At 42.5% G+C, this 25175-nt stretch overlaps 3 protein-coding genes and 1 long non-coding RNA gene across 8 annotated transcripts; 2 read left to right on the forward strand and 2 right to left on the reverse strand.

Moving 5' to 3' along the window:
• Positions 1-24430, reverse strand: LOC100709899 (leukocyte elastase inhibitor). 3 transcript variants are annotated; one of them, XM_025899474.1, is made up of 8 exons: positions 24273-24430; positions 23709-23892; positions 22364-22501; positions 22163-22280; positions 21919-22061; positions 21616-21783; positions 21171-21434; positions 1-213 (listed from the first exon to the last, which is right to left on the reverse strand). In XM_025899474.1, exons 2-8 carry the CDS (start codon positions 23874-23876, stop codon positions 64-66), a joined length of 1149 nt encoding a protein of 382 aa, XP_025755259.1. In that variant the 5' UTR covers positions 23877-23892; positions 24273-24430; the 3' UTR covers positions 1-63. The 3 variants fall into 3 exon arrangements, with proteins under 3 accessions (XP_025755259.1, XP_019202117.1, XP_003453583.2); XM_019346572.2 differs by lacking the exon at positions 21171-21434 and having other exon boundaries at positions 1-477; XM_003453535.5 differs by lacking the exon at positions 1-213 and having other exon boundaries at positions 20950-21434.
• On the forward strand, positions 738-2059 carry LOC112841731 (leukocyte elastase inhibitor). The gene is made up of 4 exons (XM_025899571.1): positions 738-793; positions 884-956; positions 1092-1250; positions 1384-2059. The coding sequence occupies exons 1-4, from the start codon at positions 738-740 to the stop codon at positions 1792-1794; spliced, it is 699 nt and encodes a 232-aa protein (XP_025755356.1). The 3' UTR covers positions 1795-2059.
• LOC109195109 (uncharacterized) lies at positions 2423-6486 on the reverse strand. The gene is made up of 3 exons (XR_002056782.2): positions 6341-6486; positions 5247-5365; positions 2423-3438 (listed from the first exon to the last, which is right to left on the reverse strand). It is a non-coding gene; the product is annotated as an uncharacterized LOC109195109 (long non-coding RNA).
• LOC109195105 (leukocyte elastase inhibitor-like) lies at positions 6651-14645 on the forward strand. 3 transcript variants are annotated; one of them, XM_019346565.2, is made up of 7 exons: positions 6651-6858; positions 11814-12008; positions 12503-12640; positions 12724-12841; positions 12943-13085; positions 13221-13388; positions 14172-14645. In XM_019346565.2, the coding sequence occupies exons 1-7, from the start codon at positions 6691-6693 to the stop codon at positions 14580-14582; spliced, it is 1341 nt and encodes a 446-aa protein (XP_019202110.1). In that variant the 5' UTR covers positions 6651-6690; the 3' UTR covers positions 14583-14645. The 3 variants fall into 3 exon arrangements, with proteins under 3 accessions (XP_019202110.1, XP_019202112.1, XP_019202111.1); XM_019346567.2 differs by lacking the exon at positions 6651-6858 and adding an exon at positions 11281-11417 and having other exon boundaries at positions 11825-12008; XM_019346566.2 differs by lacking the exon at positions 6651-6858 and adding an exon at positions 11680-11711 and having other exon boundaries at positions 11825-12008.
• Positions 24431-25175: the final 745 nt, after the last annotated feature.

Below are 25175 nucleotides of genomic sequence, written 5' to 3' on the forward strand. Positions count from 1 at the left end.
TGTCCTTTATTTCAGAGATTTATTTATTTGAATTGCAACATCATCTTCCTCTGCTGCTTCTGTCTACTGAGGAGATGAGAATCTGCCAAAGAACAGGATGGACTTGGTCTTATTGTGTCTGATGAAGAAGAGGAAGGGGTGATCTGCTCTGAAGTGTGTGTCTGGTATATAACAACAGCCAGGCCCCATAAAAGCACCTGTGGCTGCAGCGGCCTCCGTGCCCTCCTCGTTCACCTTCACAAAGGCCTTGTGGGCCACCGTAGACAGGAAGAGCCCCCCTTCACCGTTCATGCCAGACAGGTCAGCTCTTTCTTCACAGAACACGTCCTTCATACCCAGTTTAGCCAGAGGTTCATTCAGCACGTAGTCTTCCTCTAGTTTAAACTTTGGCAGGTGAAGGACAACTTCTGAATAGGTGCTCATGTTTTTCCTGTCGGTCCATTCATTCAGTCTCTCCTGTGTTAGCTCCTTCTCCAGCTGGAACACAGTTAATACATTTTGTCATATTTGTTTTGCTCATATTAAAATTCATTTTATACATGAAATCAGGAGCTGTCTGTTAAATTCTTAAATGATCAAATTTAATACTAATTTTTTTGTGGCTTTTCTTTACAGGAACTTGTTTCTAGGCTGTGTACCTTCAGCAGAGGGTCTGACCAATATGAGGACTCCTTAGGCAGCAGAATGAACATGCTGAGCTCCTCACCCACATAGGGCAGCTCCAGGATCTGCAAATCATGGTCAGGAATGTAGTTGTAGGGAAGCTTCTTCCTCTGGTACATCATCTGGACTGGTACGGTCTCATTCTGACACACAGGAAATCCAGGCGATCAGATCATGTTATCATAAGCTTCTGATGGTGCTTACCATAAACATTTGAAAGTTTCCTGTATTCAAACTGGAAGAACCCATTTGATGAGGCAAACACCAAAGAGATGCCCTTTAAAATCAGACAGGTAGAAATTTAACTGAAGGTTACAAAATCTGAATCAAAAGCCTGAATACAGGAAACAGTTTCAAAGGTTTAAGGTAAGCACCATCAGACGCTTTATGATAACATGATCTGATCGCCTGGATTTCCTGTGTGTCAGAATGAGACCGTACCAGTCCAGATGATGTACCAGGAGAAGAAGCTTCCCTACAACTACATTGCTGACCATGATTTGCAGATCCTGGAGCTGCCCTATGTGGGTGAGGAGCTCAGCATGTTCATTCTGCTGCCTAAGGAGTCCTCAGACCCTCTGCTGAAGGTACACAGCCTAGAAACATGCTTACTTACTTTATTAAATTTGATCATTTAACAGACAGCTCCTGATTTCATGTATAAAATGAATTTAAATATGAGCAAAACAAATATGACAAAATGTATTAACTGTGTTCCAGCTGGAGAATGAGCTAACACAGGAGAGACTGAATGAATGGACCGACAGGAAAAACATGAGCACCTATTCAGAAGTTGTCCTTCACCTGCCAAAGTTCAAGCTGGAGGAAGACTACAAGCTGAATGAACCTCTGGCTAAACTGGGTATGAAGGACGTGTTCTGTGCAGGAAGGGCTGACCTGTCTGGCATGAACGGTGAAGGGGGGCTCTTCCTGTCTACGGTGGCCCACAAGGCCTTTGTGGAGGTGAATGAGGAGGGCACAGAGGCCGCAGCAGCCACAGGTGCTGTGATCACCGCTTGTTGTTATATACCAGACACACACTTCAGAGCAGATCACCCCTTCCTCTTCTTCATCAGACACAATAAGACCAAGTCCATCCTGTTCTTTGGCAGATTCTCATCTCCTCAGTAGACAGAAGCAGCAGAGGAAGATGATGTTGCAATTCAAATAAATACATCTCTGAAATAAAGCACATTGAGTTTTGTGTTGTGATGTTTTGCTAATTATAAAACTGTATTTTTCACTGAAATATTTAACTACTTATCAGACACGTTTGTGTACCTTCTATAAAATATTTTGCTTTTCAAAAGAGATGGTACTTCTATAAAAGCACAAGTTCTAGTAGGTGGAAAGGCCCCAGCAATGCTGAAAAATATATACAGTTATTACAGCAGCATATTTTTCAGGGAAGGCCTTTTATGTTACAGTATACTAAACTGCATGCTGCAGCTATTACAGCCACAATGACAAATGAACAGTTAGAATCCAATATCACAAAAAAAATCTAGCAGCTACTCTTGTCACATGTTTACAGACTTGTTAAAAGATGAGGGAATGTTTCACAGTGGCAAACACGACTCTGTACCAACATTTTTGAGACAGTCATGATGCTCTTTACTCAAAACTATCAGTTTTTCTCAGTTTACACATCTGATGTGTTTTCTGTGTTTTGCTGAGAATAAAATGTGGGAAAATCATCGCAGTCTGTTTTTATTTACATTTTACATAGTCTGTCAACATCTTTTTTTAAATTGGGGTTATACATTAAACACAGAGCATCACAGACTTTACTGATATCTGATTAACTCCACTGCTTATGTTGTTCAGTATCAACATTTCTCAAATGATGCTCAGGGCTGTAGCACACACTACAGATATAAATGACATCATTAGTCACCTGTCCAGTCCAGATTATGTAGATGAAGGAGAAGCCCTGCAACTACAATCCATGAAAATGATGGAGAGCACAGATTTAAACCATGCGACACGAAGGCTGATGGTTCGAAGAAGGCAGGCAAGAAGATGATTGGACTGCAGTAATGACAGTAACAAGTGACAGTGACAGCCAAAACTAATTACTCATGAGAAAACAAGCGTGATTTGTGGCGTGACGTGTGGGATTCAGACAGCCAAGCAGGTGAGGCAGCCAACATTTAATGGACAATGAGCAAAGAAAGATGTGCAGCATTTAATCATTAACATGCCTACAATGCACAGAAACTCCACATGTGGCTACACAAAGCAAAACCTGTACAGACTTATGAAGTTTCACTTTGCAGAAAATCAGCATCAAAAAATCAGAAAATAATATAAAAGGCTCAATATGATGGATTGAATGAACTTCCATACAATGACTCATGTGGATATATCGTCCTCAGAACCGAGTACAAAAGAATCTTTCCATTGAACTTTTTTTATGATTTCCTTCCTCTTTGAAGCTATAAGAAACCACCCAAACACATCAGGCATCAATGGAAAGCCCGGGATGGCCTCTATTTAGTAGATCAGGACATAGTAAGATATCTCAAATGAGTCAAAAGACATAGACTAAAAACAAATGTCCATTGCAGAGGAAATAAATGAACAAGCTGGTTCTCAGGAGGATATGAAAGCAATGCTAAATGTACCTTCCTATCAGGAAACAGTGACACAGTAGTGTGCAAGGATGATGCAAACATGTGAATCCTGCCTGTCGCTGAAGCAGTGTCGTGGTTATGAAAGAGCCTTGGGCATCCAGGTCCAGCAAATTAGTCACTGAGCCCCCTCAGCAGAAATCTGAAATTGCACAACACATATTGACATAATTTTGAAATAAAAAACCTAAAAACCCAAATGCTGATAAACTATTTCAGTGGCAATCATGATAACCAGCATGACTGAGGAGGTGGGTGTGATGCAAATTTCTTTATTTTATTAATGATCACATGTTTTTGCAATTTCACTTTTAGTAATATCACTTTTTGTGTCATTTAGTTATATACATATATGATAGCATCACATATGTGTTTTATGCTTTATTACACAAACACAGTTAGATCATTGTGAGTAAGTTAGAGACATCCAGGCGTTGTGGGGATTAGACAAATAGTGGGACTCCTTCTCCTTTACTCATAGAAGAAGGAGGAGGCTTCAGGAAGTTAATCTTTAGGTGACGGTTAAGTAAAAAACAAGGTCATAACTCTCTATATGGGAGGATGAGCTAAAGGTATAGACCCACGTGATGTGGCAATGTGTAAGTGTTGTGGAATGTCTTTGTCTGTATGTTTTGTCACTTTGCATATAAGGCACAGGGCAGCGCCCATCTTCAGAGAGGAGTTTGGTGTTTGACCAGAGTGCTCTCTCTGCTGCAGCATATTATTAAACCAAATCAAAAGAACGTCTTGATGCACGCTCAATCATCCAGGTAAGTAAATCCCAAAAAGTTGATTCTGTTCATCTGGACGTAGCGTTTTCAGTGGGCGAAACATTTCATCACTCATCCAAGTGACTTCTTCAGTCTCAGCTGACTGCAGGTTTCCCCAAATCTTATAAACAGTATATTTGCATAATGACTGAAACTAGCTAAGTGCAGTCTAGATAATACATTGGAAAACTTTCCAATGAGTCAAGCAGGAAGGACTAAGCATTCCAAATGAGCAACGTGTGAGCAACGAGGAACGAGGAGCCACTGTTATTTTTATGATCCTCAGGCTGTAGACAGCAACATGCAGCACACCACTTTAACATTCTGATAGAAGCTTCATACATACAGCTTTGAAATGAGAAGAATCAGCTGCAGATGAAGGAGAGACAGAACTGGTAATCACTTTGTATATAATAATACATCCACGTGCACCGAGAGAGGTAAAGGTGCAGCAATATCAGGAGAGGAATTTTGATACAGAGAGCAGGGCATCTCAACAAAATTTAAATTATGACTTTGATCTTATGATCAGTTTCAATGGGCACTCCACTAAACAGTTGACTCCTCATGGGAGACATATGTTAAAAAAAAAAGAAAAAGTAAAGTCGTTTTTGCCGTTGAAAGAAACGGACTCACATTAATTACCTAAAACTGGCAATAAAGTATTTGCTGGAACTCAGACATTGTAAAATATGGACATGGATACAGAGGTCTGAAATGAGAAGCAAGTGCACTGCAGTGTCCTTAAACCTGCATTCTTTTTAATGGACAGCAATCAGCATTACCTATGGTTGCAAAGAGTTCCATTTCTACTGAAGTCTGTGAGGTCAAAAAGATTACAGTTCCACAGTCAGGCCGGGTCCTCTCACAAGCTCTCTGTCGCCATCTGCTGACACTCTGAAAACTCCATCACTCCTACACTGTATGCAGCTGTGTGTGCTGCTGTTCTTTCATGGAAAGGAGAATTTTGGGCTGTTTTACAGTTATTAAATAATTCTCGTCATTTTTAATATATGACACTTTCATCTGTTAACAGTTAAAGTTGAAGGTTTTAAGAATAGCCATCACTTCAATATGCTTCCAATCAGCAATGAAGAAAAAAATATTTTAGTGTTGTTCTTTTTTGTTTTGTTTTTTGTTTTTACATTTAACATATTCATTGCTCGAAAAACAAACTCACCCTGAATATCAAGAATGCCCGTCATGAAGAAGAAGAAAGCTGGATACCAGAATCAGGAAAGCCTTGAAGGATGTTAGTCGGCTAACAGAGTTACAGGAGGGCATCATGAGATACAGGTGCTGGATGATGTAACAGAAGAAGAAAAAAAACACCAGTTAGCAATGAGGAAACATTTCCGGCCAGAACACAGGAGGATTTTTTAGAGGAATGTACGTATGTGCATATGTTGTAGGAGCCATATGTGAGTTTTTCCTTTTTGGGGTTAAGAGGGTTGGTTTAAAATGCACACACTGCATTGGTGCACGGTTGTTGGTACACAGTAAATGTTGTTGCACTCACCTGTTCAGCGCACCTGCTGTTTGATGAGCAGAAAGGTAAGGTGAGCATGGGGTAACACTTTCTGTTGACCGCAACTGAATGCGCAGTTTGTCTGATTCTGCGGGTGGATATCGCAATTTGGCATAATAATTGGTGTAACACTTTGAGAGTGGCAGTCATCTTTCTTTGTGCAGTTGTTTTACATTGGATCCCATGTACTGAAGTGTGGTTTGAATAGTATAATGGTTGAGTAAAGAGAACAGTAGCTCAGAAGTGCATTTCCTGCGTTATTGTTGCGTGTCGTCAGCATCCCCATGTTTAGCCTGCCGCGGCCGTCGGTTTGGAGGAGCCGTAATATATGTCGTTAATGATCAGATCGGAGAGGAGGCACTCTGTTCTGTGAGTTGCACTTACAGTCCGAGATTAGAGTCAGACTGTAAATATGCTTTTTAGAACAGGCTCCAGGTTTCGTGGGAACTAAATAAATTAACAATGAACTGCACTAGAGAAACTTCATTCTCTGAAACATTCCCATCAACCGTTCCCGTCAGAGTCGATCGACCTGAGTTCAGGTTTACACACGAGATCTAGTCATGCTGTTCTCTGTAAAATAAGCCATCACTAGAAGAAGATTCCACTGCCACTGGAAACAGAAAAAAGTGGGGACTTGAATCTCAGAATTCTGTAAGAAAATTCGTCCCAAGTCCCCACTTTTTTCCTTTTCTGTTAAAGCCCTGATCATCTTCCGTAGGACTGCATTTTTTTATTCCACCAACCTTATTTACACGCTTTCCTCATTCCTGTGCTTCTCCTCGTTTTATGTGTCTACGAGTTTCACTTTTCTTTCTCTTCTCATCTTGCTTTGAATTTCTCGCACCCAGTGAGTAAAGCGTGCTTAAGTCACAGAAACCAGCTATGTGAAAACGGCTCAGGTTGTTAAAATAAATGCACAGCTGGCAGATGATTAGGGTGATTTTCTATATTCTCACAGCAGTGATGGTGTTACTTCCTGAAGGGTTTTTTTTCCCTCAATGCTTAAACATAAAGTCTCTTACTGTGTTTCCTGTATGTAATGCTGTTGCAGTTTAAATGGTTGTTTGCATGTTACAGGAAAACACCATCAGCCATGTCCGCCGTCAGCAGCTCAAACACAGCCTTTGCCTTGGAGCTGTTCCGCACTCTGAGCCAGACAAACCCTGCTGGAAACATCTTTGTCTCTCCTCTGAGCATCAGCTCAGCCCTGGCCATGGTCTACCTGGGAGCTAAAGGAGACACTGCAGCTCAGATGGCTCAGGTCAGCTCACTGTCACTTGTTACCTGCACGAGGCCATCAGTTGATCAGCTAGCATGCCTGTGCAACTTCAAGCCTTTGTTGCATTTTAAAAGCAGTCAGTTTCACCTGTTTCCACAAAATGTCTTATCAGATGTTGCTGTCTGTTCTTGTTTTGGTTTGTTTGGTTCTTTTATATATATTTATATCTTTGGAGAAATTTCACACCTTCATGTGAGACCAGTGTTAGATTTGTATTGTTGATTGTCATTTATACTTAGAAATATCTACTTATATATGCTTAGAAGTATATAATCATTTGTAGATTGAAAGAATGTCTCATCCTAGGAGGTCTGTAACAACTCTGTATAGCATGAAGAGGGGAGTGCGTTCACTCCTCTTCAGAGTGTTCTGGCATAGATCACACACCTCCTAGGAGAGGTCGTATCTTCTCTTGCTGATATATGGTATAGCAAACACACGTATATCTGTTTGAGTCTAAGAGCCTTTTTGTTTAGATGGACGGCTCTGGGGAGTCTTCCTGGGGTCACAGTTTGACACAGTTTGACACACACACACACACACACACACACACGGTATTCTTTGTTCACATGCATACCTATATAAGAGGTCATATGTTAATGAACCTATGCATATTCATGTAACCACAATAAAAGAGCAGTGTTACGGGAGAGCGGACAAGAGCAACTGGGGTCAAGCGAAGGAACGGCGCCTGTCCAGTTCTCTCCCGTGCACGTGAAACATTAAGAATGTTGCCTACTCGTGTCTTGCTTGCTGTGTAATCACATTGCCTCCAACGTTCCAGCGAATAGGTTAAAGCTACAAACCTATCAACCAGGGCTGTCTTATAAACTTTCATAAACCTACTGAAAAGAATGGACAGAATTCAACTTTTGGGGTTTCGTTAAACATGTTTGAAAAGCTCTGTTTATGTGGCCAAAATGCTGAATCCAAGATGTTCCCAGTCTGACATCAGCAATTTGTGTTTATAAATGGCATCAAAGTCCATAAAACCTACAAACAGTATAGTGAGTGAGAGCATGATGCTCAGTGAGACTGACAGTGTGGTAAAGGTTATTATTAAACCTGATGCTGAAAGAATAAAGTTGTCCAGTTTCTGCTTTTGGACCATAAACTGTTACATTAGGGTCACTCAGGCTCAGTGTCACATCCTTTCAGTCTTTGTCTTCAATGCCACACAGGCCCTCTCATTCAGCTCAGGTGAAGGCGTCCATGCAGACTTCCAGAAACTGAACGCTGACATCAACTCACCGTCTGCATCCTACATCCTGAAACTAGCCAACTGCCTTTATGGAGAAAACACTGCCTACTTCCTCCCAGTGAGTGTCCACATCAATGATTCTCTTCATAAAGTTCTTCATTACAAAGACTGGATTAATAAACAGATGTCTGCTCTCTGCAGGAGTTCCTTGAAGTCCCACAGAAGTACTACCAGGCAGACCTGAAGGCTGTGGACTTCATCGGAGCTCCAGAGGCGTGCAGAGCAGAGATCAACAGCTGGGTCGAGCAGCAGACAGAAAGTGAGACTGTGCATCTTCCACAGCCTGAACAGCAGGGAATCATTTTAGCATCCTCTGTGGATTATAATGAAATATTGTTTCTGTATTTCCTGTCAGATAAGATAAAAGACCTTCTGAAGCCAGGAACAGTCAACAAAGGTACCTTAAGCACGAGTTCTAGCAGCTTTGGAGAACATGGATACTGTGTTGTGCAGCTATCATGAGTAGCCAGATTCCAAGATCAGACAAATCTCGCAGCTGCTCTCATCACATGTTTACAGACTCTTGTTAAAAGAAGAGGGAATGCTACACACACTTTTTTTTTTTTTTTTTTTAAATTGGCATTCTAAATTACACACAGGTTTTAATTTTTAACACCATTTCTCCTGATCTGTGTTTCACAACAGAGCACCACAGACTTTACTGATATCTGATTAACTGAACTGCTTATGCTGTTCAGTATCAACATTTCTCAAATGATACTCAGGCCTGCATGGATGCAGGTATAAATGACATCATCGGTTACCTGTGATGTGACCTGATTGGTCCTTAAAGACACGTTCTGAAAGGCAATGACGCATTTTCAAGCGCCATCATCAACTTATCTCCTTTGCCTCATATGCTTCTAAAACCTCTTACAGTTCACATAATGACACGTTTTCAAAAATTAAATGCTACCATCGACAAGTTTAATGTTGAAACCTTGTTGTAAATTGAATGTTATATGTATAATAATTCCCCTCCGTGGATCGCTACCATATTGATGGAGGGGTTTGTGTGTCCCAAGGACCCCAGGGACTATGTTGTGGGAGGCTTTTGCCCATGGCAAATTGATCCTAGGTGACGGCCCAGACAAAGACCAGTTCAAAAGCCCCTATCAGTAGAAGATACAGAGAACATTTCACCGTGCCTGGGATAGGGTTACTGGGGCCCTGCCTTAGTCCAAAAAAGGGACATGGGCCTACCCTTCTGTAGGGAAGTCCCTGTTGCCTGCAGCTATATACCAAATGACAGGTCAGAGTACTGGGCCTTCTTGGACTCTGTCATCTTACTGGGAGACTTCAACGCTCATGTGGGCACGGATAGTGATACCTGGAGAGGCGTGATTAGGAGGAACGGCCTGCCAGATCTGAACTGGAGTGATGTTCTGTTACTGGACTTATGTTCAAACATGGTGTTAGTTATGAACAAACTGTGGTTTGCACAGAAGGGTGTCCATAAGTGCACGTGGCACCAGGACACCCCAGGCTGCAGGTCAGTTTTGTAATTGTATCATCAGATCTGCGGCCGCATGTTCTGGACACTTGGGCAAACTCAGCTGTTGAGCTGTCAACTGATCACCACCTGGTGGTGAGTTGAATCAGGTGGTGGGGGAAGATGCTGGACAAACCTGGAGCGCCTAAACGTAAAGTAAGGGTGTGCTGGGAATGCCTAGCACAGGCCACCATCCACAAGATCTTCTGCTCCCACCTCCGGCAGAGCTCTAACAGCATTCCAAGGGAGACTGGGGTCCTTCTGTCTGAATGAACCATGTTCAGCATCTCCATTGCTGAAGCTGCTTCAACCCCTGAACCAGATGGTGGACACCAGAGGTGAAGGGAACCATCGGGCTCTAGAAGAAGTCCTATTGAGCTTAGTCAGCCTGTGGTACTTCGACGGCAGCTGATGGGTACCTTCAGGCCAAGCGGAACACAGCTCGGACAGTGGCTGAAGCAAAAACTCTAGTGTGGGAGCAGTTCGGAAAAGCCATGGAAGAAGATTTTCGGTTTGCCTTGAACAGATTCTGTCAAATCGTCAGGCAACTCGGGGGGTATTACCTGCATTATGTATCGTGCAGTTGGAGTGCTGCTCACTTCAGCTAAGGATATTGTTGAGCAGTGGAAGGAATACTTCTAGGACCTCCTTAATCCCACTGGAAAGAACGAGATCTCAGATACAAGCGGCAGAAATGGGCGTCCTCCGAAGGGTGGCTGGCCTCTCCCTTAGAGATAGGGTAAGAAGTCTGGCCTTATTGTGTAGATTAATAACTACTTTCTTGAACTGTCTACTACGGGTTTGTGACCGAGCTTTTGGAGGTGAGACACATGTCTCATGTTCAGTGGTTTTACCTGCTTTCTGCCACCTGCATCACACCATGGAGGTCTCCAATGATGACTCAAACTACATGGTGAAATTTTTATTCTGCCTTTACGAAGGTCCTATCCCAACATGTAGCTACACTCAACCGTCAGCGGCTCAAGATAGCTACTGTGCTTGACCCACGCTTTAAGGATTTAAAGTGTCTTGCAAGGGGAGAGTGAAAAGAGTTTTGGAGCAGCCTTGAGGCCCTGCTGCAGGAACAGTATAAAAATGCCACCACAAAGGAGCCAGCAAAGACAAAGAGCCTCCTCCTCTCTTCATTGTCTTCAGACTCTAATTCTGATGAGGAAGCCCTGTGTAACAGGGCCCTGAGTTTGTACAGAGCAGCTGTCTGTCCTGGCCCGCAAGTATCTGATTAATCCTGCCACTTCTGTCTAATGTGAGAGACTTTTCTCACTTGCAGGTCACATAGTAACAAAAAAGAGAGCTGTCTTGAGCTTTGAACAGGCTAGTTTGTGTAAGTAACTGGCTGAAAGAGACGGACAGTAAATAAGCTTGGAGGTATTGTGAGTCCAATGGGTTAAGACGGAAAAATCCACTTTATGTTGAAATTATCATTATTATTATTATTATTTTTGAAAATGTATTTAAATGCACCTGTGATTAATTAGAATATACATGGATAGATAGATCGATATGAAACTATAAAGTGTCATAAACTCTGTTATAACAGTCGCAGAAACCAGCCAATGTGAAAACAGCTCCGGTTGTTAAAATAAATGCACAACTTTGACTTTCTTTATTCTTCCCGTAGTGGCGGGGTTACTTCCGGAAAGTCTCTGTTTTCAGTGCACTCATAGATCGATCATAGACTCACAGATCAGTAGCATCAGTCTCGTTTAGGTTGCCGTGTCTCCACAGTGTACACATCCGCCTATCATAGCGAAAGATCCCCGGCTCGAGGTAAGGCATATCCCCTTGGATTTGCGTCAGAAAGGTCTGAAATTTACAAAAAAAAATTAATTAATTAAAAACTAAAATTAAAAAAATAACAATAATACTTTAAAAAAAAAAAATCGATCAAGTCGAACAAGCGAAGCTACCCGCTGTGGCGATCACTTCTGAATAAGTTCTTGTGAATAAAGTAGCTTTAAGTCTCGTATAAGTGAGCAGAGTCGCTGCTGACAAACGGGCTACACCGTGTGCGGAGTCTTGGCTTCAGTGGGTGGGGCAGCTTCGGATGTGGCGTCTGTCTGTGTGCGCGATCCTAAAAAAAAGTCACTTTTTCTCGATGCTTTAATATAAAGTCTCTTGTTGTGTTTCCTGTATGTAATGCTGTTGCAGTTTAAATGGTTGTTTGCATGTTACAGGAAAACACCATCAGCCATGTCCGCCGTCAGCAACTCAAACACAGTCTTTGCCTTGGAGCTGTTCCGCACTCTGAGCCAGGCAAACCCTGCTGGAAACATCTTTGTCTCTCCTCTGAGCATCAGCTCAGCCCTGGCCATGGTCTACCTGGGAGCTAAAGGAGACACTGCAGCTCAGATGGCTCAGGTCAGCTCACTGTTATCTGCACCACGCCATCAGTTGATCGGCGAGCATGATTGTGCAACCTCAAGCCCTCGTTGCAATTTTAAAAGCAGTCAGATGTAGCTATCTGTGTTTTTCCATACAGAAGAAATACTTTTGTTTTGTTTTTGTCTTTAAAAAAATTTTTTTTTTTTTTAAATCTGAACTTTTTTGCTACAAGAATGCTGGCTATAGACAAACTGCATAATTCTTGTCCTCGGTAGATTTATAAATAAATGCATACATCCAAAACACTGAACCCCAAGATGTTCCCAGTGGGACGTCAGAAATTAGTGTCTAACATATGAGGATGGAATGTGTTATATAAATGGCATTAAAGTCGATAAAACCCACAAACAGTATAGTTACTGAGAGCATGATGCTGACAGTCAGTTAATGGTTATTATTAAACATGGTGCTGAAATGGCAGACAGGCTCAGTGTCACATCCTTTCAGTCTTTGTCTTCAATGCCACACAGGCCCTCTCATTCAGCTCAGGTGAAGGCGTCCATGCAGACTTCCAGAAACTGAACGCTGACATCAACTCACCATCTGCATCCTACATCCTGAAACTAGCCAACCGTCTTTATGGAGAAAACACTGCCCACTTCCTCCCAGTGAGTGTCCACATCAATGATTCTCTTCATAAAGTTCTTCATTACAAAGACTGGATTAATAAACAGATGTCTGCTCTCTGCAGGACTTCCTTGAAGCCACACAGAAGTACTACCAGGCAGACCTGAAGGCTGTGGACTTCATCGGAGCTCCAGAGGCGTGCAGAGCAGAGATCAACAGCTGGGTCGAGCAGCAGACAGAAAGTGAGAATGTGCATCTTCCACCGCCTGAACAGCAGGGAATCATTTTAGCATCCTCTGTGGATTATAATGAAATATTGTTGTGTTTCTGTATTTCCTGTCAGATAAGATAAAAGACCTTCTGAAGCCAGGAACAGTCAACGCAGATACCAGACTGGCTCTGGTCAATGCTGTCTACTTCAAGGGCAACTGGAGGAACCCATTTGATGAGGCAAACACCAAAGAGATGCCCTTTAAAATCAGACAGGTAGAAATTTAACTGAAGGTTACAAAATCTGAATCAAAAGCCTGAATACAGGAAACTGTTTAAAAGGTTTAAGGTAAGCACCATCAGACGCTTTATGATAACATGATCTGATCGCCTGGATTTCCTGTGTGTCAGAATGAGACCGTACCAGTCCAGATGATGTACCAGGAGAAGAAGCTTCCCTACAACTACATTGCTGACCATGATTTGCAGATCCTGGAGCTGCCCTATGTGGCTGAGGAGCTCAGCATGTTCATTCTGCTGCCTAAGGAGTCCTCAGACGGCTCAGACCCTCTGCTGAAGGTACACAGCCTAGAAACAAGTTCCTGTAAAGAAAAGCCACAAAAACTCTTCTGCTTCACTTTAGTTTACTTTATTAAATTTGATCATTTAAGAATTTAACAGGCCTCTGGATGTCTGGAGCCTGGATATCCTCCATACCTGCTTCATGCTTCATAAATACAAGCGCGCTCATGCTCACAGGTGTACACACGGGTGCTCACAGACACAAACTGCACCCTTTTTGGCTTGTATCTCAAAGAACACTGTGCGCTGTAAATGTTACGTGTTGCATAATAATATTCATTATTTAATATTTACTACTATATACACAGAGTATCACGATGGTGTGTTTATTATATTGCTGTTTTTCTTTGCTTGTTTTCTCTCTTTTTTTTTTTTCTTTTTTTTTCTCTCAACAGGTGATATATAAAAATGTTTGGATTTTTTGCCCCCCCCCCTTTTCTTTGCCCTTCATCACTATTCCTCTTCCCCGCTGTCTTTGTTTCCCTCCCTCCCCCCGGTCATGTCTGTCCCGTCTGTAACGACTGAAAGTAAAATAAATAATGACAACAAAGGTCAATCAAATGGACCAATGCGGCAAGGCACGGATGGTCCACTTGGTAAAGTAATTCCGTTGGGCTTCTCTCTTTGCCTTCAGACAATAATTCTGATGGCAAAAGAACCAAACGGGACAGGCGGCAAAAAAAAAAAAAAAAATTTAACAGTCAGCTCCTGATTTCATTTATAAAATGAATTTAAATATGAGCAAAAGAAATATGACAAAATGTATTAACTGTGTTCCAGCTGGAGAAGGAGCTAACACAGGAGAGGCTGAATGAATGGACCGACAGGAAAAACATGGAAGTTGAGTCAGAAGTTGTCCTTCACCTGCCAAAGTTCAAGCTGGAGGAAGACTACGAGCTGAATGAACCTCTGGCTAAACTGGGTATGAAGGACGTGTTCTGTGCAGGAAGAGCTGACCTGTCTGGCATGAACGGTGAAGGGGGGCTCTTCCTGTCTACGGTGGCCCACAAGGCCTTTGTGGAGGTGAACGAGGAGGGCACGGAGGCCGCAGCAGCCACAGATGCTGTGATGTGGTTTAAATGTTACATTCCGGACACACACTTCACAGCAGATCACCCCTTCCTCTTCTTCATCAGACACAATAAGACCAAGTCCATCCTGTTCTTTGGCAGATTCTCATCTCCTCAGTAGACAGAAGCAGCAGAGGAAGATGATGTTGCAATTCAAATAAATACATCTATGAAATAAAGTAAATGGAGTTTTGTGTTGTGATGTTTTGCTAATTATAAAACTGTATTTTTCTCTGGAACATTTTATTACTTAATCAGACACACACCTGTCTCTTCTATTAAAAACAAAATGTGCTTTTACAAAATAGATGGTACTTGTATAAAAGCACAAGTTCTAGCAGCTTTAGAGAACATAGATACTGTGTCCTCCAGACTGAAGAGGAAAATCCAACTTATTATCAAGAGTCTGCATCTCTGATGGTATGATGGTGCATTAGTCTCTATGGAACTGGCAGCTTGCTCTGGAAGGGCCCCAGCAATGCTGAAAGGTATATACAGGTGTTCGAGCAACATGTTTTTCAGGGAAGGCCTTGTTTGTTACAGTATACTAAACTGCATACTGCAGCTATTACAACAGTAATGAAAAATCAGCAGTTAAAATCCAAGATCAGACAAAAATCTAGTAGCTGCTCTCATCAGATGTTTACAGACTGTTGTAAAAGAAATCTACACAGTGGCAAACACGACTCTGTGCCAACTTTTTTGACATATGTTGTCATGATGTTCAGAAAGACCTTTTTTTTGATTAAAATTATCAATTTTTCTCAGTTTACACATCTGACATGATACATGATATTCTGTGTTTTCGTTCTTTAGTGACATTTAACCTCCTGTTAACAAGTATTTTATTCTGTGAGCCTCGGCTGCCTGCATTCTTTTCTGTAGGCTGTCCTCCCACTCTCTTTCCTGAAACCCAACTCCTCCCCATCTCCACCTTAGACACCTCAGTGAGCGCTTTAGTCAAACCCCAGTCTTCATCTTCACCACCACAATCTTCAAGACTCTGGGGGATACTGGGTAGAATGAACCTGCTGAGCTTTTTTACCCACGTAGGGCAGCTCCAGCATCTGCATATCTTGGTCATGGATTGCAGTTGTAGGGCGGCTTCTTATACATAATCTGGACTGGACAGGTGACTAATGTCATTTATATCTGTAGTGTGTGCTACAGCCCTGCAGGCCTGAGCATCATTTAAGAAATGTTGATACTGAACAGCAGAAGCAGTTCAGTTAATCAGATATCAGTAAAGTCTGTGATTCTCAGTTGTTAAACAGAGATATGGAGAAATGGTGTTGAACGCTGTGTTTAATACAGACACTTTCCAAAAAATTTGAATATAATTGAAAATTTTATTTTCATAATTCCATTCAAAACGTTAAACTTTCATAGATTATAGATTCAAGGCCCACAACTTAAATGATTTCAAGTGCTTAGTTTTTTTATTTGTACATAATTTGGGCTTCCAGCTCATAAAACAAACAAAAAACAGGAATTCAAAAACTTCAGACATCGGCCCAAATTTTACAGGGCATGAATGTTTTAAACTGAGTTTCACACACAACTTGTGCTAAACTCAAAGCACCTGCAAAGTTTTTCCTCGGTGTCATTAAATTGCTTCACTTTGGTTCAATTGTCTCAGTTAGGTTCAATATGGGGAAGACTGCAGACTTGACAACTGGGCAGAAGAGCATCATTGATACCCTCCATGGGATGAGTAAGCCACAAAAGTTCATAGCTAACGAGGCTGGCTGTTCACAGAGTGCTGTGTCCAAGCATATCAATGGAAAGTCTAGCAGAAGGACAAAATGTGGCAGGAGAAGATGCACCAGCAGAAGAGATGACCGTGGCCTTCAGCGGACTATCAAACGGAGAAGATTCAAGAATCTGGCAGAAAGACTGTGTGGAGGCGCGAAGGCGGAAAACCGATAAAGGTGACTAAATGGTGTTGACAACGACAGCTGGGCAGAGAGTTACACCCCAGGAGAGATTACTATAGCCAGTGCTAACGCTGCACCAGTTACAAGAGGCACTCAGGCTCATTATTAGCAAGCAGAGGTGAGGCAGGTCAATTTCACAAATCAAAGTTTATTAGACAAAACTACTAAAAGCATAGAGCTGTAACACCAGAGAACTTCTTAGGTAGCAGGGCTGGCAATACAAAACTGTTAATTAAAACACTTTATTAAAAAACATTAAAAGGACAAGTGTCGCTGCCACAGTGCTAACCTAGTTAAATTAGCAGCTCGGTAAAATAATTAAACAAAATGGTGGAGACCAGCCAATTGGGGAGGCAACCTACAGGGAGGAGTGCCAAAGGGTGCCACCAATTACTCACCTGTGTGGCCTCACTGCAATCTGAATGGTGCGTTATACCCCTTTCCCAGTGTGTACACCCACATCCATCAGGGGGGATTCCACAACACGTACTTACCCCCTACAACAGGGGTGGGCAATTCCAGGCCCCGAGGGCCGGTGTCCCTGCAGGTTTTAGATCTCACCTTGGGTCAACACACCTGAATCACATGATTAGTTCGTTACCAGGCCTCTGGAGAACATCAGGACATGTTGAGGAGATAATTTAGCCATTTAAATCAGCTGTGTTGGTTCAAGGACACATGTAAAACCTGCAGGGACACCGGCCCTCGGTGCCCACCCCTGCCCTACAACAAGCGGCTGTGCCTCTACTAAAGCAAAAAACCAACAAAACCTATAAATCGAAGCGTATAAAGCATCAAACTCAGTAAATGAGATCTAAAAGAAACAAGAACAAACACACTCTAAGATACAACTCCTTCTAAAAGCATGATTAAAATATAAACAATTAAGAGTAAAATACCATAAAACAAGGAACCAGTCAATGCCAGTCCATAAACCCCTTGCCCCTTCACTCATAGGGATGCTTCCCCTGTACTTTGTGATAATTTTCTTTAACTATTTCACTGACAAAATTTCAGTTCTGAGGGCATCTCTCTCATCTCAGTTGAACTGGACATGTGCGTGCTTAATAAACTGGCAAATTACAGCAGGATATTCCTATTCTCGGTCAGAAGGCACAGGTGACTTATATGATGAAAGAGGGGTCCACAGCCATGATAATTTGGGTTCCTTTAATCCAAAACATCTTCAGAACATTTGTGATCTTTAATCTTCGTATAATTAACGAAGTATGAATCTATGTGAGTGTGTCTGTGGTTCTGTAAAACAACTGAAATTACAATTAGAAAACAATTAAAGTAAACCAAACTGGTCTAAATAATACAGAAAGGGTTGAACAGAAAAATCTAATTCAAAAATGACTAAACACCACCCCCTGGTGGACACAAATGGGCTGCTGCACAGGGATAGACTCCATCTTTACTTTGGGCAGCTTAGTCCACAAGGGTGGCGCCGTTTTGGTCAATTCAACGTGAGTAACTACAGTGTCTCGTGGCTACACAAACCACTGGCAAACTCTATGCAAGCATCACACAACATACATGGGCAAGTATATGATAAGTTACAACCATAGGGCAAAGAAATACAAGGCACTTATTTATCCTTCACACACACGCGCAACACATGTTCAGTACAACAAACCAGCTCCACCAGCGCTATCACGGTGAACCACCGTGTGGTGTGAATGAGACACGGCAAGCCCACGGGTGACAGTTTTGAGCCATTTTATTACACGCGACTGCAGCTCTCAAGCTGCCAGCCGCAAATACTCCACACCACAACAACAACAACACAACGGGGACTCAGGGGGTTGGCCCTGAGTCCCCGTGTTTTACCAGGCTGGCGTGATTGCGGATGCAGTGCAGGGGCCTCCGCACGGCACCGCCGACCACGCCTCACCACACACAGCGCAAACACAAAACCCAGGAGGGGAGGAATGTACCATCTTAGCAGTAGTTAGAGGGGGTGCGTGGAACAGTCTATATACACAAATCACAGGGGTTTTATACAGCACATTAGTAAACATTAAAAAAAACCATGTGAATATAACTAAGGACATTCAGCTGACAGTTCAGATAAAGTGATAAGTTTTGACACAGGCCATTGGTATTTATGTTCCCCAATGGCGACTTCAGCTACTCGCACCTGTCCATCCAGGCTGGGAAACACCTGTGTTACCTGTCCTACGGGCCAGGAAGCCCGTGGGAGCTGATAGTCCACCACCATGACAGTTTGTCCCACTTTCAAAGGTGGAGTAGTCTGGTTCCACTTCTGGTGATGCTGTAGTCCAGGCAGGTAGCGCTGAGTGAACGGAGTCCGGAAGTGATCCGCTATGACTTGGCTGTGACGCCATTTGCGCCTTCCAAGTTTTTCTCTGGTGCCATAAACTGCCTGGGGAAGGGAAGCATCATGCCGCCCCATGAGCAGCATATTTGGCGTAATTGGGTCGACATCTGCAATATTCGAGGAAACGTATCCCAGTGGCTTCGAATTAAGTATGCCCTCTACTTCAATAAGAACGGTAAGCAACAAATCCTCTGGCACCGCTTGACCTTTGAGAACTACTTGAAGTGCAGATTTGACTGAACGGATCTCCCGTTCCCAGGCTCCCCGAAAATGTGGAGCATGCGGAGGGTTGAAGCGGAAAGTGATGCTCTGTTCACTGAGCTTCTCCTGCAGTCGTGGCTCCATCGCTTTGAATGCCTCCTGCAGCTCTCTGTCTCCTCCTCTGAAGTTGGTGCCCTGGTCACTCAGTATTTCAAAGGGTTTTTCTCTTCGAGCAATAAATCTGTACAGAGCCATGAGAAAGGAGTCAGTGTCCATACCAGTGAGGAGGTCGAGGTGAATGCAGCGGGTCGTAAGGCATTTAAATATAATGCCCCACCGTTTCTCTTGTCTCCTGCCTATCTTTATAGTGAAAGGGCCAAAACAGTCAATTCCTGTGGACCAGAATGGCGGCTGATGTAATCGCAAGCGGGTAGCAGGAAGATCAGACATCTTCGGTGAAACAGGATTGGCTCTCCACTTCTTACACTCCAAACAGCGATGCTGATGCTTCCTTATAGCCTGTCTGCCTCTTAAAATCCAATATATGCGTCTCAATTCAGCAAAGACACGCTCTGGGCCAGGATGCAGGAGACATGTATCATAGTCTTTGATGATGAGCTGAGTAGTAGGGTGGTCTGGTGACAACACAATAAGATGCAGAGTGTCAGTGTCCATCTGCTCTGCTCGCCGGAGACGTCCACCTACTCGTATGAGGCCAAGCTGACTGTCATATTCTGGAGAAAGTTTGCTCAGTCTGCTGTCTTTGTGCACCTCTTTCCCAGATTTAAGTGTGTGTACTTCAATAGGGAAGCTGTCTTGTGCCTGTTTGAGAATTTGAACTTCTGTCTCCAGTCGTTGTGCTGCTGACATAGGAGGGGCAGCCGCCCCGTGAGAAGACAGGTAGGTGGGCTGCACCAAGGCAGGATTGTATACAGGGAATTCCGGTTGAGGTGAGCATGGAGTAGGTTGCATCCAACGCAGCTCTTGCAGAGTCAAGTTATTAACTAGTATTTCCAAGCACATTTTGACCTTTTTAAAAATTATATATATATATATATATATATATATATATATATATATATATATATATATATATATATATATATATATATATGTTAACAGTTTCTTATAGTTCCAAGACAAGATTGTAAATGTCAAAAGCAAAAACAATGTCGCAAAAAGTTGGTAAGAACGCAAACACCTCACAGCCGAACTTGCGGGCTGCTGCTAATACTGCATCCCCGCCTCGTGGTAAAACTTCGCCACAGCCTGGGCCGTCCGACACGCCGACCATCGATATGGAGAGGTTCACGAAGGCTGAACTGCTCTCTGAACTTCGTGAAGAAATTTCAGCATTGTTTAAGAAGGAGCTGACGGAAGCGTTTGCAGAGATCTCACGTCTATCAGGTCCGACATACAGCAGCTAAAAACGGACCTTTCCTTTCCTCAGCAAAAATAAAAAGCTCTTTTGAACATCATAACAACATGTCTCAAAAAAGTTGGCACAGAGTCGTGTTTGCCACTGTGTAGCATTGTCTCTTCTTTTAACAACAGTCTGTGAACATCTGATGAGAGCAGCTACTAGATTTTATCTGATCTTGGATTCTAGCTGCTCACTTTTCATTACTGTTGTAATAGCTGCAGTATGCAGTTTAGTATACTGTAACATACAAGGGCTTCCCTGAAAAACATGTTGCTCTAACCCCTGTATATACCTTTCAGCATTGCTGGGGCCTTTCCAGAGCAAGCTGCCATTTCCATAGACACTACTGCACCATCATACCATCAGAGATGCAGACTCTTGATAATAAGTTGGAGTTTCCTCTTCAGTCTGGAGGACACAGTATCTATGTTCTCTAAAGCTGCTAGAACTTGTGATTTTATACAAGTACCATCTATTTTGTAAAAGCACATTTTGTTTTTAATAGAAGAGACAGTTGTGTGTCTGATTAAGTAATAAAATGTTCCAGAGAAAAATACAGTTTTATAATTAGCAAAACATCACAACACAACTCCATTTACTTTATTTCATAGATGTATTTATTTGAATTGCAACATCATCTTCCTCTGCTGCTTCTGTCTACTGAGGAGATGAGAATCTGCCAAAGAACAAGATGGACTTGGTCTCATTGTGTCTGATGAAGAAGAGGAAGGGGTGATCTGCTGTGAAGTGTGTGTCCTGTGCGATACGAGAACCGAAGACAAAAATATATGTGGCTGCAGCGGCCTCCGTGCCCTCCTCGTTCACCTTCACAAAGGCCTTGTGGGCCACCGTAGACAGGAAGAGCCCCCCTTCACCGTTCATGCCAGACAGATCAGCTCTTCCTGCACAGAACACGTCCTTCATACCCAGTTTAGCCAGAGGTTCATTCAGCACGTAGTTTTCCTCCAGCTTGAATTTTGGCAGATAAACGCGAATTTTTAAATGGGTCCTCATGTTTTTCCTGTCGGTCCATTCATTCAGCCTCTCCTGTGTTAGCTCCTTCTCCAGCTGGAACACAGTTAATACATTTTGTCATATTTCTTTTGCTCATATTTAAATTCATTTTATACATGAAATCAGGAGCTGTCTGTTAAATTCTTCAATGATCAAATTTAATAAAGTAAACTAAAGTGAAGCAGAAGAGTTTTTGTGGCTTTTCTTTACAGGAACTTGTTTCTAGGCTGTGTACCTTCAGCAGAGGGTCTGAGCCGTCTGAGGACTCTTTAGGCAGCAGAATGAACATGCTGAGCTCCTCACCCACATAGGGCAGCTCCAGGATCTGCAAATCATGGTCAGCAATGTAGTTGTAGGGAAGCTTCTTCCTCTGGTACATCATCTGGACTGGTACGGTCTCATTCTGACACACAGGAAATCCAGGTGACCAGATCATGTTATCATAAAGCGTCTGATGGTGCTTACCTTAAGCCTTTGAAACTGTTTCCTGTATTCACACTTTTTGTCCTGATTTTGTAACCTTCAGTTAAATTTCTACCTGTCTGATTTTAAAGGGCATCTCTTTGGTGTTTGCCTCCTCAAATGGGTTCCTCCAGTTGCCCTTGAAGTACACAGCATTGACCAGAGCCAGTCTGGTATCTGTGTTGACTGTTCCTGGCTTCAGAAGGTCTTTTATCTTATCTGACAGGAAATACAGAAACGCAACAATATTTCATTATAATCCACAGAGGATGTTAAAATGATTCCCTGCTGTTCAGGCTGTGGAAGATGCACATTCTCACTTTCTGTCTGCTGCTCGACCCAGCTGTTGATCTCTGCTCTGCACGCCTCTGGAGCTCCGATGAAGTCCACAGCCTTCAGGTCTGCCTGGTAGTACTTCTGTGTGGCTTCAAGGAAGTCCTGCAGAGAGCAGACATGTGTTTATTAATCCAGTCTTTGTAATGAAGAACTTTATGAAGAGAATCATTGATGTGGACACTCACTGGGAGGAAGTGGGCAGTGTTTTCTCCATAAAGACGGTTGGCTAGTTTCAGGATGTAGGATGCAGATGGTGAGTTGATGTCAGCGTTCAGTTTCTGGAAGTCTGCATGGACGCCTTCACCTGAGCTGAATGAGAGGGCCTGTGTGGCATTGAAGACAAAGACTGAAAGGATGTGACACTGAGCCTGAGCGACTATAATGTAACAATTTATGGTCCAAAGGCAGAAACTGGACAACTTTATTCTTTCAGCAACATGTTTAATAATAACATTTAACATACTGTCAATCTCACTGAGCATCATGCTCTCAGTAACTATACTGTTTGTGTGTTATATGTACTTTGATGCCATTTGTATAACACATTTTAGCTTCATATGTTAGACACAAATTGCTGAAAATTGAGCTTTTCAAACACATTTAACAAAAGTCCAAAAGTTGAATGTTGTGCAGTTTGTCTGTAAATAGCACTCTTCTAGAAAAAAAGTTCAGATTTTGTCGTTAAAAAGATAAAAACAAAAGAAAAGATATGATTCCTTTTGAGCCCTGCTACAGACTGGCGACCTGTCCAGGGCGTACCCTGCCTCTTGCCCTATGACAGCTGGGATAGGCTCCAGCGCCCCCCGCGACCCTGAAAAGGATAAGCGGAAGCGAATGGATGGATGGATGGATGATTCCTTTTGTATGGAAAAACACAGACAGCCACATCTGACAAGACATTTTGTGGAAACAGGTCGACTGCTTACAGAAGCATAGAGCTGCCACCCAGGCAAAAGAAAAATAGAGCTATATCACGTTATAATGTGAAAACTTAATTGTTCTAACAATATACTTTTCACGTTTGAACAACATAATATCACGTTATTACAATATAAATATTATTTTGTTACGAACGTGATAATTATATTGTTTGAACAAAAAAGTTTTCACGTTATAACATATGTTTTATTTTTCGAACATGATACATGTTTGCCTTAAAACAGTGAAGTGGATGACAGTGGAGATCAGTGTTCGAAAAAATGGTTCGTTTATCGGAATTAGTTCTATTTTATGCTTTGATTGAGGTATGGGGAGATTTTGTTATAACGTGATAGGTATGCATATTATAATAATGTGATATTATGTTGCTCAAACGTGAAAAGTATATTGTACTTACATGATGGTATATTGTTAGAACAATGAAGTTTTGACGTGATAATGTGATATGGCTCTATTTTATTTTTTTTTTGCCTGGGTGGCAGCTCAACTTCCGTAACTGCCTTTAAATTGCAACGAGGGCTTGAAGTTTCACAGGCATGCTAGCTGATCAACTGATGGCGTGATGCAGGTAATAAGTGACAGTGAGCTGACCTGAGCCATCTGAGCTGCAGTGTCTCCTTTAGCTCCCAGGTAGACCATGGCCAGGGCTGAGCTGATGCTCAGAGGAGAGACAAAGATGTTTCCAGCAGGGTTTGTCTGGCTCAGAGTGCGGAACAGCTCCAAGGCAAAGGCTGTGTTTGAGCTGCTGACGGCGGACATGGTTGATGGTGTTTTCCTGTAACATGCAAACAACCGTTTAAACTGCTACAGCATTACATACCGAAAACACAACAAGAGACTTTAGATTAAAGTATCGAGAAAAAGTGACTTTTGTAGGAGAGCGCATACAGACAGAAACCACCATTGGAGCTGCCCCACCCACTGAAGCTAAGACACCAGACACGGTACAGCCCGTTTCAGAAACTTGTCAACAGCGACTCTCTGCTCACTTATTTTAGACTACAAGCTACTTTATTCACAAGAAGACATTATTCAAAAGTGATAGACACATAAAACGCTTTACTTGCTGTGTGCGAGAAAGTCAAAGCAAGACGCGAAGACAAAGGAAAGTAAAATTATGCACACACAAAACCGAGGACAAATCCAGAGGACTACCTGATTTAGACGGAGCAAAGGACTAAATTTACGAGTCTAACTGCACTCTTTTGCTGGGTGTATTAAATAAGGTTGGTGGAATGATGAAGGGCGGTCCTACGGAAGAGGATTAGGGCCACTGGGGGAAAAAATTGTTCTCCCACTCTTTCGTGCAGCTAAGAATAAACCCTGAATGGGACTTTGGAGTCCAAATCATTCAGTCGGTCGACCTCTGCTATTGACTTTTTTTGTTTTTGTTTTGTTACATCATCCAGGACCCGTATCTCATGATGCCCTGCTGTACCTCTGTTAGACGACTAACATCCTTCAAGGTTTTCACTGATTCTGGCATCCAGCTTTCTTCTTCTCCATGATGGGAATTCTTGATCTTCAGGATGAGTTTATTTTCCAAGCAATATGTTAAATGTAAAAACAAATAAACAAATACAAACAAACAACAACACTAAAATGATCTCTTCATCTTTATTTGCAATCGGAAGCATGTTGAAATTATGTTAAAAAAGTTTTCAACTTTAATTATTAAGAGATGAAAATGTTATATATTAAAAATTGAATCATCTAATAACTGTAAAACAGCCAAAAATTCCCCTTTCCATGAAAGAACAGCAGCACACACAGCTGCATACAGTGTAGGAGTGATGGAGTTTTTAGAGTGTCAGCAGATGCCGATAGAGAGCTTGTGCAGTAGCGGTTTTTGATACGGGCGACACGGGCGGTTGCCCGGAGCGGCATCGTGGTGGGGGGCGGCATCACGGGCATCGGCAAAAAAAATAAAAAACAATGCGCGTACTCATGCTGCCCCGACATCAGCCAGCGCATATTGGGAATGGCACAGGCACCGATCGGTTTTGTATCGCCCATTTGCTGGGAGTAAGGGCGCCCTCCGTTTGCGAGGTGGGCCTG

Source organism: Oreochromis niloticus, linkage group LG17 (genome assembly GCF_001858045.2).
Source record: "Oreochromis niloticus isolate F11D_XX linkage group LG17, O_niloticus_UMD_NMBU, whole genome shotgun sequence".
Taxonomy (NCBI): Eukaryota; Metazoa; Chordata; class Actinopteri; order Cichliformes; family Cichlidae; genus Oreochromis; species Oreochromis niloticus.